General features: G+C 35.2%; 1 protein-coding gene across 2 annotated transcripts in view; it reads right to left on the reverse strand.

Annotated features, from left to right (window-relative positions):
* The window catches only part of NDUFS4 (NADH:ubiquinone oxidoreductase subunit S4), a 112,675-nt gene that overhangs the window by 64,127 nt on the left and 30,800 nt on the right, over positions 1–17,748 (reverse strand). For both annotated transcript variants that reach the window (XM_007076646.2, XM_042994916.1), the window contains exon 2: positions 8,663–8,741. In XM_007076646.2, coding sequence (XP_007076708.1) covers positions 8,663–8,741 — 79 coding nt within the window. The remainder of the gene's footprint in view (positions 1–8,662; positions 8,742–17,748) is intronic.

Below are 17,748 nucleotides of genomic sequence, written 5' to 3' on the forward strand. Positions count from 1 at the left end.
TAAATGCTGTCATCTACTCTTCTTATATTTAAATTTTTACTAATTCATTTATTAGTAAATGAAAAAGATAACAGTTTATACACAACGAACAAGAAAGACATTCTTAAGATTGACCAATTAGAAACTTACCATGTGCCCTGGTATAAAATTTATTATTAACGGTAATCCAGGAATTACAACTTCATCCTCTGAAGATTTGTCTCTAACGATGGCAACACTGTGTAGTTGTAAAATTACTGAATACATTCTTTACATTAGAAAATGCCACTTTCCCCTCTACTTTCTATGTCTTAAAAAAAAATAGGAAACATGTTATCAATATACAATTGATGCCCAGAATAAAACACTTTATTAAATTCTGCCTGGCAGATGTGATAGCAAAAAAAAGAAGAAAGAAAAAAATTAAGCTTCACTTGGGAACATGCTGTTTGAGCTCATCTAAGAATATTAGTTGAAAATAAAAACAGCATATATTTAAGATGAAAGAAATATGACTTGATAACAGTACAAATAAAAAAGGATCTGAGTTTTAGTTCTCCATGAAATCCACATTAAGGAAGAAGTATGAGAACCTAAATTTTGAGTTTCCTTACTAGAACTGCTAAGACTAAAAGGAATAGGGATAATCCCTGCCATACCTTGCACCATACATCTGGAGTATCATAAGAAATCTTGGCAGCAACATTTAAAAGGGATTCGGTCAAACTGGAAAGTAATCAAGATGATGAATTAACTGGAACTCATGTGAAAGGAATCAAAGCCCTCAGGATGTTTAACCCAGAAAAGACTTAGGATATGATTATTTCAGTCTCAGGACTCCTTTATATATTTAAAATTACTGAGACCCCAACAAGGTCTCACTTATGTGAAATGTATCTAGATATTCACCATAAAAAAAAATTAAAATGGAGGGGCGCCTGGGTGGCTCAGTCGGTTGGGCATCGGAGGTCGGCTCAGTTGGCTCACGTCTGATCTCTCTGTGAGTTCGAGCCCAGCAATGGGCTCTGGGCTGACAGCTCGAAGCCTAGTGCCTGCTTCAGATTCTGTGTGTCCCTCTCTCTCTGACCCTCCTCTGCTCATGCTCTGTGTTGTCTCTCTCAAAAATGAATAAACATTAAAAAAAAAATGTTTTTTAATTAAAATGGAGAAAAATAGGGGCGCCTGGGTGGCTCAGTCGGTTAAGCGGCCAACTTCGGCTCGGGTCATGATCTCGCGGTCCGTGAGTTCGAGCCCCGTGTCGGGCTCTGTGCTGACAGCTCAGAGCCTGGAGCCTGTTTCAGATTCTGTGTCTCCCTTTCTCTGACCCTCCCCTGTTCACGCTCTGTCTCTCCCTGTCTCAAAAATAAATAAAACGTTAAAAAAATAAATAAATAAAATGGAGAAAAATATATACTTAATTTAAAATAAACTGAATACAGGGGCGCCTGGGTGGCTCAGTCGGTTATGCGTCTGACTTCGGCTCAGGTCATGATCTCGCGGTCCGTGAGTTCAAGCCCCGCATCGGGCTCTGTGCTGACTGCTCAGAGCCTGAAGCCTGTTTCAGATTCTGTGTCTCCCTCTCTCTCTGACCCTCCCCCGTTCATGCTGTGTCTCTCTCTGTCTCAAAAATAAATAAACGTTTTAAAAAAAAATTTTTTTTAATAAATAAATAAAATAAACTGAATACATACTTACATAAATAACATTATAATTATAATGAAAAATAACTACCTTTTCAAAAACTAAGAGTTGCAATGATTTGCATTTTTTAAAATATCTAATATCCAGCTTAATAAAAGACAGCTAAATTCTAACATCTACTCCTAATTCAGTTGTGCTAAGTTGTCTTGGTTTCAATAAATGAAGAAAATTTACCCTCAAATATGTAATTAGAAAAGCGAGCAATATTTTAATAGCTTTAATATTTTTTCACTTAGTTACATTAAATTCATTATTCTTTCCTGCACTTTACATGAAACTTTTACCCACACATGATTTTATAAAATCATACACTGGCCATATGGAAAATACTATTTCATAGAAGTATGCAGATCTTCCAAATGTTAGCATATTTCATTACACAATATTTTAAAAATCACATTCATTAACACTACCACCAATCCTATTAGAACACTCTTTAAGTAATGGAAAGATGTCAAGCTCAATCAGATCAGTGGCAGAATCAAGTTCTACAAAAATTCTAATTTTCATTTGAAAGCTTGAAGTTTATCATGGGCAACACTTTGTTGAAGTTAGCTTTTGAGAAAATGTCTGCCATGTACGGAAGACTAAAAAACCATAGTTCATCTGTCATCTGTTGCTGTTTTTTTACTTAAAAGGTGTTCCATGAAAAAAGTGGCTAGGTTCAGTTTGCAAAAGCAACTCAACCATACAGGTGCTTTGCCTCGAGACAACTTAGGTATACAGCAGAAGTGTTTTATGTGTACGACTTGTTTTGTTACATGGAACATAAAAAGATGTGTATGTAAAAGAAAAAAAAGCTGCATTTGCAGCATTGAAATTTTTTAATTAAAAATTTTTGCTGATTAATCAAGGACATTAAGTCAAACTAGTTGTTTTTTTTTTAATCTCGAATGCAAGAAAGTGAATAAAATGACTAGTACCACAGATGTAACACAACTACTTCTGTATCTTAAGTGTCAGTGTCAACACAGTGAAAAGGGAAAATATAATCTTTGTATAGTTATAAAAATAGTTTGATTTGTGGACTCTTAAGGGTCTTGGGCTACTCCCCATCCCCACCTTGCCCAGACCACTCTTTCAGAACCACAGATTTAGGATGGCCAGAGCTGTTTTCATGTATACAGAAGGCTGTCATGTAAAAAAAATGGCATGTCCTATATAATAGGGCAGACCTTGAACCAATGGATATTAGTTAGAAAGAAGTATATTAGCACCAAATCAAGAAACACTCTTTCTCCGTTTTAAAAAACTGAGATGGGGCACCTGGGTGGCTCAGTCGGTTAAACGTCCAACTTCGGCTCAGGTCACCATCTCACAGTTCATGAGTCTGAGCCCCACGTCGGGCTCTGTGCTGCCAGCTCAGAGCCTGGAGCCTGCTTCAGTTTCTGTGTTTCCCCCCTCTCTGCCCCTCCCCCGCTTGTGAGCACAAGTGTGCTCTCTCTCTCTCTACTCAAAAATAAATATTTGTTTTAAAAACTGAGATACAATTTATAAACAATAAAATTAATCCTTTAAAGTGTTCGGTTACACGGGTTTTTTTAAACAAATCAATATAAATAAGGATTTTTTAAAAAGAACACCATAATCAACATATAGAATAGTTCCATCACCCCAAATTTCCTAATGCCCTTTTTAGTGTATTCCTCCTCCAACACCCAACCTTGACAACCAATGATCAATTTTTTGTCCCTAGAGTTTTGCCTGTTCTAGCATGTCAAATAAATGGAATCACACAGTAGGCAGCCTGTGAGTCTGGCTCCTTTTACTTAACATAATGCACTAGAGATTCACCCACATTTGCTACTAACTGGTGAGGAAAAGTCTATTGTATAGGTATACTGAAGTATAGTTGGGGTGTTTCTAGTTGTTGGAATTATAAATAAAGCTATTAAAAACATTTGCATGAAGGATTTTATATGAACGTAAGATTTCATTTCACTTGAGTAAACACTGAGAAGTGGGACTGCTGGGTTATATGATAAGTATATATTTAACTTTGTAAGAAACTACCACACTGTTTTCCAAAACGGCTGTACCATTTTGCATTCCCACCAGCACTGCATGCGAGTTCCAGTAGCTCTGCATCCTTGCTAGCACTTGGTATGGCAATTTTTTTAAGCCATTCAATGTATACTGTATGGTGTATATCACGGTATAGTGGTATCTCACTGTAGTTTTTTTTTTTTTTTAATGTTTTGTTTATTTATTTATCTTAGAGAGAGAGAGACAGAAGCAGAGAGAAAGGGAGACAGAGAATCCCAAGCAGGCTCTGCTCGTTCAGCACGGAGCCTGACACAGGGCTCAAACTCACCAACCATGAGATCCTGTAGTTGTAAGTGTTGTTTAGTGTCTGGATACAACTCCTCTATCAGGTATGTTTTGTAAATATTTTCTCCTAGTCTGTGCCTTGTCTTTTCTGTCTCTTAACAATGTCTTTCAAAGAGCAGAAATTTCTAATTGTAAGGAAACACAACTTCATAATTTTTTTAAAAATGGATTTAGTTTGTATCTATAAAATATATGCCTAACACAAAGTTATAGAGAGCTTCTCCTACATTGTTTTCTAGAAGTTTTAAAATTTCTAGTTTTACATTTAGAACTATGAGTTTACATTTAGAAGTTTGAGTTACTTTTTGCATATGGTACACAGTATAGATGAAGGTTTTTGTTTTGTTTTGCATTTGGGTATACAATTGTTCCATCTTCATTTGTTGTAAAGACTATTTTTTCTCAGTAATAAATCGCTTTCTAATAATTATGGCTGATGAGTAATATAAAGAGTAACCTCAAAAGAAATGAGAACCAGTTAACTGGAAATTTTTAAAACAGAAGTTTGAGAACAAGTTGTTTGGTCTAATAAAAAGGACAGAAGATTAAATTATCTTTCCAAATCTCACTCTATGAAGTTACCCAAGAAGGCAGTCTTGGGGAAAGTTTACAAGTCTTCCTTCATGTTCCCAACCCTTACCCTCCAACAGTTCAGCTTTTATCTAGTTAATTACTTACTGGATTTCCCCATACAATTTATCTTGAATAAAAGGTTGAACAATCTTTCAAATGAGAAATAATTGGATTCAGTAATAAAACTAGGTAACATTTAAAGTTATCCTCTGGTTTGGGGCGCCTGGGTGGCTCAGTCAGTTAAGCAGCTGACTTCGGCTCAGGTCATGATCTCGCGGTCTATGAGTTTGAGTCCCACGTCCGGCTCTGTGCTGACAGCTCGGAGCCTGGAGCCTGTTTCGGATTCTGTGTCTCCCTCTCTCTGACCCTCCCCCATTCATGCTCTGTCTCTCTCTGTCTCAAAAATCAATACACGTTAAAAAAAAATTAAAAAAAAAAAAAAAAGTTATCCTCTGGTTTTAAATTCCTAGGATCCATTTTACAATAACCACAAAAATTTATCCTCAACTAAGCTTAGTCCATATGCTAAAGCCCTCGGCTATAATAGGTTATCACCTGTATTAATTTTAATACATTATATAAGAATATCCAATAGAAATCATGATAATGGCCAATTAGCTTACCTTACATTAAGATTTTAGCTTTCATCCAATTTCGGGTACAAATATAACAGTAATCTTGTGTTGAGCAGTTAATGAAGATGGTATACTTAGCTAATAAATTGGTTTACATTACATATCATGTTAAAATGCTGCTTCCACATCTCCTTCTAAAATACTTATATTTACTTAACATTTTTGAAATATTCTTATCATTAATGTTAATATACAGAAGATACCCCACCCCCACACCACCCTATCTACAGTTTTGCTTTCTGCAGTTTCAGTTACCTACAGTCAACCACAGTCCGAAAGCTAGTGATTCTCAGGGCACCTGGGTGGCTCAGTGAGTTAAGCATCTGACTCGGTTTCGGCTGAGGTCATGATTCACAGTTCCGGAGATTGAGACCTGCATGCGACCCTGTGCTGACAGCATGGATCCTGCTTGGGATTCTCTCTCTCCCCCTCTCTCTGCCCCTCCCCTGCTTGTACTAACATAAAAGAAGAAGAAAGAAGAAGAAGAAAGCTAGTGATTGTCCTTCTAACATATCTAAAGGTCAATGTTAGCCAAATGCTACATCACAAAGCCTGTATCATTCACCTGACTTCATCTCACCACATAAGCATCTTGTCATCTCACATCATCACAAGAGAGAGAGACCACACTCACATAACTTTTATTAGTATATTGTTACAATTGTTCTATTTTATTATTGTTGTTGTTAATTTCTTACTGTGCCTAATTTCTAAGTTAAACTTTATCATAGGTATGTATGTATAGGAAAAACATAGCATATACAGCATATATGGTATTATCCATAGTTTCAGGCATGTACTGTGGGTCTTGGAATGAATCATTCTTATTCAAAATGCATATATAATCAAGTCCAATTGCTCAATATTTCTGGAAGTACCCTTCAGTCAGTGGTCATGTCATTACTCTATCAACTGAAACATCTAGTAATGTGTAGGAACAAGAAGACTGAAACCCCTATCAGCGTTATGTTACCTATTTGAGTATTTAATACAGCATTTTAATATAAACCTAAATCAATGGCTAAACCTCAGGTTTGAAAATTACCTATAGGTTTGAATTATCTGTTCAAATATTACTTCAATAGCTATGAATAATTTATGTGTAAGACTTGAATTGATTTCAGCTGGAATACCATACTGACATTTTCGCTAATGCACTTCAAGACATAACAAAGCTGAGAAAAATCTACACAGGGCAAGAAGATTCATTGAAAGTATGCAACTGATATGAGATAAAAAATGCAAAACTCAAAGCGGTCTGTAAACCTCTCTGGTAGGATTCATAGCATCTTGTTTAGAACAACAGATTGCTACCTCACTCATTCTTCCAACCAGAAAGAAGAGAACTCAGAAGCATTACTAATAAACTCTATAAAATTTGAAAATTTATTATAGAGAGTAAACCCCATAATATTAGAACAAGAAGCCAGTCTCTTGGTGCTTAGAAGATAGTCATTGGAAAAATTCAAGCAGTACTGTCGTTAATTAATGAACCCATGACATGGGTAATTCATCCTCCTCTCACACATACCTCTCTCACTTCTTTTATACTTGACTAAGCAAGTGGTGTTCGACTACTATTTGAAGAATAAGTAGATGGCCCCTGGTTGAAGAACTAAGGGATTGGTGAAAAGCCTCTAGGCAGAATGAACTGGAATGTGAATGCCCCAAAACAGGAAAACAAGTTCCAGGCTTGGTGTGGCTAGAGCACAGAGTATAAAAGACAGTGTTACAAGATAAACCTCGAGAGGAAGACAGGCCTTAAATCATGCAAGACCTCAAGAACCATGTAAGGATTTTAATGTTAACTTCTAGGTCAGTAAGAAAACCAATGGATTTTACACACAAGAAGTGACAAAAACAGCAGTTAAAAAAGTCTGTTCTGATTATCCTTTGGAAAATGAATTAAAGGAAGATTGAAATATCTATAGAGATCAATTTAAAAACTACTGTAGCAATCTAAGTGAAAGATGATGCTGGCCTAGACCAAGATGAAGGCAATGTGAGCAAGCAGATAGAGACAGTTTAAAGATAAAACCAACCAGCCTTAAGCCTGACATGTGAGTTTTCCAAGCTATCTGTCCCTTGTCTGTTAACTCATTTGTTTATGTATCTGTTAATATCTCTAATGGTATAAATGGTGTTTAGATCATTTTTAAGTGTGACCTATTATTTAAATTATGCTGGGGCACCTGGGTGGCTCAGTCGGTTAGGTGGCTGACTTCGGCTCAGGTCATGATCTCGCGGTCCCTGAGTTCGAGCCCCGCGTCGGGCTCTGTGCTGACTGCTCAGAGCCTGGAGCCTGTTTCAGATTCTGTGTCTCCCTCTCTCTCTGACCCTCCCCCGTTCATGCTCTCTCTATGTCTCAAAAATAAATAAACGTTAAAAAAATTAAAAAATAAAATAAAATAAAATAAAATAAAATAAAATAAAATAAAATAAAATAAAATAAAATAAAATAAAATAAATTATGCTGGGGTGCCTGGGTGGCTCAGTCTGTTAAGCAGCTCAGGTCATGGTCTCACAATCATGAGATCAAGCCCTAAGTCGGACTCCGCACTGATCATGGAACCTGCCTGGGACTCTCTCTCTCTCTCTGCCCTTACTCTGCTCAGGTGCATGCTCTCTCTCTCTCTCTCTCTCAAAATAAACATTTAAAAAAATGAAAAATTAAATTTTGCTTACTGAGTGATAAAAGAATGTACAATTGGAGGAAAAGTAGTTAAGAAAGATACCCACACATTTGATAATGGTAAACCAGATAAAAAATGAGAAGTATGCTTACACTATTACACATTTTTATAAGTATTAGAGACTTTACAAAATGTATGCTATTTTACAACATAGGTATAAACAAGAAGTTGTATCTAAAGTAACAGCACACATTGAAAAATTTTACAAGTGACAGTTACCAAAATTCTATCTGCTACTGATTAACAGAGTATTATTTGTTGCTAGTTGTAACCTCTCATGCATAATGTAGAAATGCAATTTGCGTGTACATATATACATATAATAACAATACAATAACTGGTCCCATAAAAACCCAATATACTTAATTTTAGGTACCACCTGGTGTCTTACAATTTAAACAGGAGTGTAGCTGAGAAAATAAAAATTACATATTCATTCATATGTATACTCAATTTGTATTTGTTAAATTAAAATGTTCTGATTGCTACTTATAAACACCACAAAAATGAAGCCTTTTGCCATTTTAACCTCTTAATATCTTTATATGACTTAATATTTGTGTATTACACTTAACACAAATTGTCTTTATCTTTTTGTGATGAAAATTTCTTCTTAAAATTTACACACAATCTAGAAATTTAAATTCAAATCATTTTCCTAGAAGAACCCAGAACACGATACTGAAAAGCTGTTATACAAAAATAACCCTGAAGGCAGAATCACAGCCGTGTACAGTAGAAAATTCTTACCAATTTTTCATCAACTGTTATGAGCTGTGCGTCTCGAGCTGGGTCCTGTGCCAGCCTCCATGTGGAAGTGCTTAATGACCTGCAGTGCAAGACTTTAAGTTAAAAAATGATCCGTGCAATGAGAAAAGAGAGGCAGAAAAATCTTACATAAACAAGCTACTAACAATATCTATCTTACAAAACAAAAAGAACAGAAAGAAAGAGAAGGCACAAAAATCCTTTCCTCCCCAATTAGTTCTATCTGCTGAGTTTCTGGCAGACTCACTTAGGAGTTCACAACAGGCTGCACTTTATGTCAGTCTATATAGACTCTCTGTCACAGAAAGGCTGTCAATGACAAGTACTGAACACTGTGAGTCTATAGTAGCTGGTTTGTCACTACCAGGAAGAAAAATGCAAAGCTGTATCAACTCTTCTGGAATACTGATTCTTAAATGATGGCATCAGAAAGAAAAAGAAAAATCTCAATCATATTCTTAATGGCCTAAAGTAACCGTAAAATTATATCATGTTAACAAAAAGTTTCTTCATTTTAATTTAAAAACAAAAGTAATTTAAATAGAAATGATTGGTATGATCATGTTAACTAACAGTTTGGTTTATTAGTTAACTAGTTATTAGTCTAGTCCCATATCCCATTCACAGAACTGAAGAAATTCTAAATAGTTAAAATAGAAATATTAACTCAGAAATATAATGGGCACCAAATCTAATTCCTTTATATTAGCATCATCCCAACCTCACCTGAAAGAAATTACCTAAAACAGGTTTTTTTAATTTCATGTACACACTGTAGTTTATACTAATGAATGTCAGAGCTGTCACGGATTGTGACAAGTTAACATTTGAGATTTTTCCAAAATATTAAGCCATCCAATGTAGATTTCTTTTTCGAAAGTTAGCACCTACAATTGTGACTCAAACTTCAAAACCAATAGAATATACAGTACTGAGTTCTTTCTTTTTCAAATAAAGTATAATCACCATAATTCTGACACAACATAAATACTAATTCCTGATGGAAAACTTCATGTTCAACTTTCAACAGCTATGGTATACACAGCTTTATAGAAAATCCACCTACTAATAGCATGATTATTAACTGATAATAGAGATTTTTTTGCTTTATGAACATATATTTTTAAATGTCAGTTATTTCCCAAAATTAAAAATTAGCTATTACTTTAAATACCCTGCTCAGAAATACATATTCACGAAATACGTCTAAATGGAAATTATTTTATATTTTTATACAAATAGTTAAAATATATGTTCTGGTTGTTAAATTAAAGTAGTATAATTAGCACTTTCAAAAATCTATTTACTCTGGGGGCAGGGGGAACAGCTAGGACTGGATTTCAGCTCAGGTCATGATCTCATGGTCATAAGATCTAGCCCCGCTGGGTGTGGAGCCTGACTGGGATTCTCTCTTTCCCTCTCTATCTGCCCCTCCCCTGTATGCAACTCACACTCTCTCTCTCTCTCTCTCTCTCTCTCTCTCTCTCGGAAAAAAAAAATCTATTTACTCTGTAAATCGTTAAGAGAATAACATGACAATAAAAACATTCTGAATCCTTTTAACTAAATCTATATATTGTAAGAAAAAAATTAAGGGCACCCAGGTGGCTCAGTCAGTTAAGCATCCAACTCCTTGATTTCAGCTCAAGTCATGATCATTAATTTTAATAAAGTCCAGCTCATCTATTTTTTCTTTAATGGATTTTGCTTTTAGTGCTGTATTTAAAAACTCAAAAGCAAACCAAGGTACCTAGAGTTTTATGTTATCTTCTAGAAGCTTGATAGTTATGCTTCTTCCATGTAGGTCTATGATCCATTTGAGTTAATTTTTGTGAATGGTGTAAGGTCAGTGGGTAGATTATGTGGACATGTTGCAGTTCCACTTAATAAAAAGATTATTTTTTCCTTTGGATTGTCTTTGCTCCTATCTCAAAGATCAGTAATCTATTTGTGTTGAAATGTTGAAATTTGTGTTACCAATTCTATCCATTGATCTATTGGTCTATTCTTCACCAGTTCCACACTGTCTTGATCACTAAAGTCAGGATCAGACCTATAACTTTGTTATTCTTCTTCACTATTACACTGAATATTTGAGGTCTTTTGTCTTTCTATATAAGCTTAGAATCAGTTTCTTGATATTCACAATATAGCTTGCTGAGGTTTTGACTGGGATTGTGCTGAATCCACCAATTAAGTTGGGAAGAACTGGCATCTTAACATTATTGAGTCTTCCTGTCCATATATATTTACTAGGATCTTTGATTTCTTTGGTTGGAGTTTTGTAATTTTCCTCACATAGATCTTGCAAATACTGTTTTTATTACTTTAAAATATACTCTTCAAAAAGCCTTAATGGTGAAAAGATAAAAAGAAACCAGTTGCATTGGAAAATATCTAAATAAGAATAAACATTACTGATTCAAAGTACTAACACTATTCTCCCTTTGAAACAAATTAACTTTATCAACTAAGAATAGTAAAATTCCCATAACCCTTGTAGCACTTTGAAAACATGGCACCATGAGGTGCCTGAGTGGCTCAGTGGGTTAAGCATCAGACACTTGATTTTGGCTAAAGTCATGCTCTCATGGCTCTTGGGATAGAGCCCCAGTTGGTTAGCACAGAGCCTCCCTGGGGTTTTCTCTCTCTCCCCCTCTGTCTCTTCCCAGCTCGTGTGTGCACATACAAGCTCTTTCTCAAAATAAATAAATGAACGAACGAATGAACGAACGAACGAAAGAAAGACAACACGACTCCAAATTTCTTTGACTCTCCTCCCTCCCACCAAGAGCTGCAGGTTCCCTATTCCTAGAATCTGAACCCTATGACTGCTTGATCAATATAATACAGAAGTGAAAATATGTGTGTTTCTAGACCCAGGCCTTAAAAAACTAGTAGTTTTCATTTCCTGTCTCTTAGAACATGGCTTCTTGGGATATTCACTCTTGGAACCCACCCACCATGTTGTAAGGAAGTCCAAGGTGCCCACAGAGAGATCCACGTCAGGAAAAATCAATAATCAATGTCACTTTGCCAGCTATGTGAATGATCCTCTAGCCCAATTTGAGAATCCTAGCAGACACCACATGGAACACAGACAAACATGCCTGCCAAACCCTGCCTAAAATGCAGATTTGTGAGCAAAACAAATGACTGTTTTTGTTTTAAGCAACTGAGTATTGGGATAGTTTGTGTCCAACTATAGAGAATGAAAACATCCCTACAAATAATTGAAGATGATGTTATAAACATTAAAATTGAACCAGTAACTTCAAAAGATCAGAAATGATCTGTTCAACTTCTAGACAAAGTTAAATTCTTAATCTTATAGAAATTATTAAGGAATCAAATCCTTAACCTTCTGAATAAACCAATTTTTAATTGTCAATTTACTGGAAATTGAATTAATCCAAATTCACATTAAATCAGAAAGTGTTTAGTTCCATAAAGAAGTATTAAATCGTAAGAAAATGTTACTAAGAATTCTAACTGAAACATTAAAATAAAAATGTGTACACATTTTCTATGTCACAATAATTATCTCAGATTTCAAATATGTTGGCATTTGGGTCAATCACCTTCAAGTTAATGATCTTGAAGCCTTTCAAGATCTTGAATCAATAGCGAAAACTTAAACTGTCATCATATTGTACTCACTAGACAGAAGCAAGCAAGAACTAACTGTTAATGGAAAAAATAAAGATGAAGGGTCAAGCGACCATTTTAATATTCTCGGAAAACATGTGGAGTGAAAGGAAAATCAAGGATACTACAAATGCTCTGGTTAAGTTCAGTGGAAGTAACAGTGAAAACAGTTTATAATCTACTCATAAATAAGTTCCTCGATTCTAATTCAGATTTATCACAAAATTTCCAATCTTTACCTACAGGACTTAATATTATCTTAAAGTGTTCCACTGGTCAGGTGAGCAAAAATTAATAATCTCCTTCTCCTGCTTACAGTTATCTTTTTTCCCATTCTTCTAAGTCAGGTGGAACTTGGAGCACAGACTAATAGCAGTTGTGCCTCTGGACACAACTCAAGCCAAAAACTCAAACTAATCCTTTGAGAGTCATCTAACAGATGAAGGAAAGATTTGTGCAAGAAGGATAAGGGTAATTATGCTTACATAAACAGACTTTGGAATGAAACTGAGGAGTAAAAGGAGAATGTGGGCAAGGTTTTGGAGGATGATAATGAAGAAACTGGAGGGCATGATAGAAAATGTAAAAAGAAATAAATATACCCAAGTTTATAACAACAGGTTATCAAAATAAATATAAATGAGGTGAAAATAAAGAGAATAAGAAACATAGATGTCATAGTGATAAAAGTAATTATATTACAAAACACAATTAATATATGAAAAGTTCACATTTAAGAAGGTCAAATCCTTGAGCTATACTGGCCAATAAAGAGTAATTCTACTGGTTTAAAATGCATTAAAGGAAGAAATTTAGTTGCTGTACTTTAGAATGTCTTGTAAATAATTGGAAGCAAATTCACCATAAAGATGTCAATTATTAATCTACAAGTTAAATATAATAATTCTAACCGAATTTTTATGTTATTGGATGATTCTCATTGGGAAGAAACAATTCACAAAAATAACTAAGAATGTTTTGAAAAACAACTAGAAGGTAGGATATGCCTTGCCAACTAATATGCTACAGTAATTAAAATATGGTAGTAGCTCAGGCACAGACATGTATCATATAAACAGTACAGATGAGAGTACAAAAACAGATAATATAGATTTGTAAACCTATTATACAATTAAAGTGCAATTTCATATTAGTGGTTAAAGGATGGACTATTTAATAAATATTACTGAAACAACTGGCTAGCCTTTCACGGAAGAAAAATGTTTGAATCCTGTATAGTTAAATCATCTACCAAAGAATTCCAAATGGATTCTGCCTCCGTGTCCCTCCCTCCCCCCCCCCCCCCCCCCCCTCTCTCTCTCTCTCTCTCTCTCTCTCTCACACACACACACACACACACACACACACACACACACACATACACAGTTTTGGATATAAATTACTGAAATCAAATATATTGGATGGAAAAGTTTTCTTAACTAATACACATGGCACAGTACCTACAAACCATGAAAAGAAAAATAACTTCAGAACAACAGAAGGTACTATGAACTAAAATAAAGGAAATATCAGAAATAATAAATACAACATACAAAGCAGATAAAACACTAATATCTAGAATATATAAAGGACTCTTAGAAAACAAGGCAAAAACCACCCCTCAAAAAAAAAAGAAAGCAGAAAAAATATACATGGTAGATATTAACACTAACTATATCAATAATCACTTTAGGAATGGTATAAATATACCAACTGAAAGAGGAAATGTGACAGAGTGGATTAAAAAAACCAAGAACCAACTATATGTTGCCTAAGGGAAACCCATTTTAAATACAGAAACACAGACAGATTAAAAGTAAAGAGATGGATAGGGCACCTGGGTGGCTCAATCGGATAAGCATCCAACTCTTGATTTTGGCTCAGGTCATGATCTAAGGGTTCATGGGATCAAGCCCTGAGTCAGGCTCTGTGCTGACAGGACGGAGTCTTCTTGGGATTCTCTCTCTCCCCCCTCCCACCTTCTGCCCCTCCCCTGCTGTCTCAAAATAAATAAATATATTTCTTAAGTTGAAGACATGGAGAAAGACATACCATGCTAACAGTAATCAAATCTTACTGCAATAGCAATATTAATCTCAGACAAACTAGACTTCAGAACAAGGAAAATTATCAGGAATAGGGGCATGTGGCTGACTTAATTGGTAAAGACTCTTGATCTCAGGGTCATGAGTTGAGCCTCACATGGAGTGTAGAGATTACTTTAAAAAAATTATCAGGAATTAAAAAGGGGTATTATATCATAAGAAAGGGTCAATTTTCTAAGACAACATTAACATTCCTTAAAGTATATATGCCTAAGAGCATATCAAAACATATGCTGAAAAATCCAAAGAGCTACAAGGAGAAACAGACAAATTCCTTATTGTAGTTGGAAACTTCAACACTCTTCTAACAGTAACTGACAGAGCCAGCCAGCAGAATATCAGTAAGGATACAGTTGAACTGAAGAGCACCATCAATCAAATGGATTTAATTGACATTTACAGAATACTTCATCCAACAACAGCAGCATACACATCCTTCTAAGCTCACATGGAACATTCACCAAGATAGGCCACATTCTGAGCCATAAAACACACCTTAACAAATTTAAAAGAGAAATCACACAATGTATGCCAGTAGTCAAAAAAGGAGTTAAACTAGAAACCAATAACAGAAAACTGGAAAATCCTCATTATTTGGAGATTAAGTAATACACCTCTAAATAAATTATGGGTCAAAGAAGTCTCAGAGAAATTTTAAAATATTTTGAACTAAATGAAAATGAAAATACAGCTTTTCAAAATCTGTGGGATGCAGCAAATAGGGTGTTAAGAAACTTACAACATTGAACCCATACATTACAAAGAAAGTCAAAATTCCATAATCCAAGTTTTTAAGAAAAAGAACTAGAAAAATGCAATATAAAACTAAGGCAAACAGAAGAAAAAATAATAAAAATTACAGCAGAAATCAATGAAATTATAAACAGGAAGTTGGTTAAAAAAAAAAAAATCAACAAAACCAAAACCTGTTCTTTAAAAAGATCAGAGGAACTGATAAGTCTCTGGCCAGGCTAACCAAGAAAAAAGAGAGAAGACAAAAGTTACCAGTATCAAAAACAAAAGAGGTGTCATCACTATTGACACCACAGATATTAAAGAGACCATAAAAAATAGGGGCGCCTGGGTGGCTCAGCTGGGGCGCCTGGATGGCTCAGTTGGTTAAGTGTCCAACTTCGGCTCAGGTCATGATCTCACAGTTCATGGGTTGAGCCCCATGTCAGGCTCTGTGCTGATAGCTCAGAGCCTAGGGCCTGCTTCTGATTCTGTGTCTCCCTCTCTCTCTGCCCCTCCTCCACTCATGCTCCGTGTGTCTGTCTCTCTCTCTCTCTCTGTCTCAAAAATAAACATTAGGGGCGCCTGGGTGGCTCAGTCGGTTAAGTGTCCGACTTCGGCTCAGGCCAGGATCTCGCGGTTCGTGAGTTCAAGCCCCAAGTCAGGCTCTGTGCTGATGGCTCAGAGCCTGGAGCCTGTTTCAGATTCTGTGTCTCCCTCTCTCTCTGCCCCTCCCCCATTCATGCTCTGTCTCTGTTTCAAAAATAAATAAACGTTAAAAAAAAAAATTAAAAAAATAAAAAATTTAAAAAATAAACATTAAAAAAATTAAAAATAAAGGGATAATAAAAAATATTACAAATACCTCTGTGCCCAAAAATGTAATAACTTAGATGAAATAAACTAATTATTTGAAAAACACAAACTACTAAAACTCACACAAGGAGACATAACCTGACTAGGCCTATAGCTGTTAAAGAAATTGAATCAGTAATTAATGACATTCCAAAAAAAAAAAAAAAAAAAGCAAACACCAGGCCTAGACAGTGCTATTCTCTACAACCTTTTCCAGAAAACAAAAGCAAGGGAACATGTTTTAACTTATTCTATGAGATCACCATTATCTTAATACCAACACAAAGGGGGAAAGACACACACACACACATTAAAAAAAGGAAAACTATAGACCATGATCTCTTATGAACACATGCAAAAATCCTCAACAAAATATTCACACACTGAATCCAACAATGTATAAAAAGATTTATATATCATGACCAAATGGGATTTATTCCAGGTATGCAAGACTGGATCAGTATTTGAAAATCAACTGATGTAATCCAGTACATCAACATGCTAAAAAAGAAAAATCATGTGATCATACTGTCACATAAAAAAAATCTGACAAAATCCAACACCCATGCATACTACAAACTCTCATCAAACTAGGAACACAGGGGAACTTCCAAAACTCATAAAGAACACATACATGAAATCTACAACTAACATACTTAAAGGTAACTATTCCCAAGACTGGGAAAAAGGCAGGATATCCCCTCTCGCTACTCCTATTTAACACTGGATTGGAAGACTTAGCTAATGGCAATAAGACAATAAAATGAAATAGTAAGTATACATATTGGGATACAAAATATAACACTGTCCTAGTTTACAGAGGACAACGTTGTCTGTAAAGAAAAATCCCAAAGAATTATCAAAAAACAACCTAGAGCTAAAAAGTAATTAAATAGCAATTTGTGGGATATGTTAATACATAAAACCAACTGCCTTCTTATACAACTAGCAATGAATAACTGGAATTTGATATTTAAAATGCAATACATTTGCATTAGCATCAAAAAATAAATATTTAGGGGTAAATCTAACAAAATACATATGAGATCTATATGAATAAAACCAGAAAACTGATGAAAGATCACAACATATCTAAATAAATGAAGGTACATTCCATGTTCATGGATAGAAAGACTCAATACTGTTAAGGCATCAATTCTCCCCAACTTGATGTACACATCCAACACAACAAATCAAAATTCCATCAAGTTATTTCATGGATATTGGCAAGTGAATTCTAAATTCATGTGGAAAGCAAGACAAAAGACACAGGACACCTGGATGACTTAGTCGGTTAAGCATCTGACTTCGGCTCAGGTCATGATCTCATGACTTGTGGGTTCGAGCCCATGTCAGGCTCTGTGCTGACAGCTCTGAGCCTGAAGCCTGCTTTGGATTCTATGTATCCCTCTCTTTCTCTCTGCCCTCCCCCACTCGTGCTCACCTGCACAAACACGCTCTCTCTCTCTCAAAAATAAACATTTTTAAAAAATCCTTTTTTAAAAAGAAAGACAAAAGACCCCAAATAGTCCACATAATACTGAAAAAGAATAACAAAGTAAGAGGACTAAACACTGATTTCAGATTCATTACACATATCACTAATCAAGATAGCATGGCACTGGCAGAAGAATAAGCAAACAGATCAATAGAACATACCAATAAGTAGCCCAGAAATAGACTACTCTAATATAATCAACCAATCTTTGAGATAGGAGCAAAGACAAT

This window comes from Panthera tigris, chromosome A1 (genome assembly GCF_018350195.1).
Source record: "Panthera tigris isolate Pti1 chromosome A1, P.tigris_Pti1_mat1.1, whole genome shotgun sequence".
NCBI classification, from domain to species: Eukaryota; Metazoa; Chordata; class Mammalia; order Carnivora; family Felidae; genus Panthera; species Panthera tigris.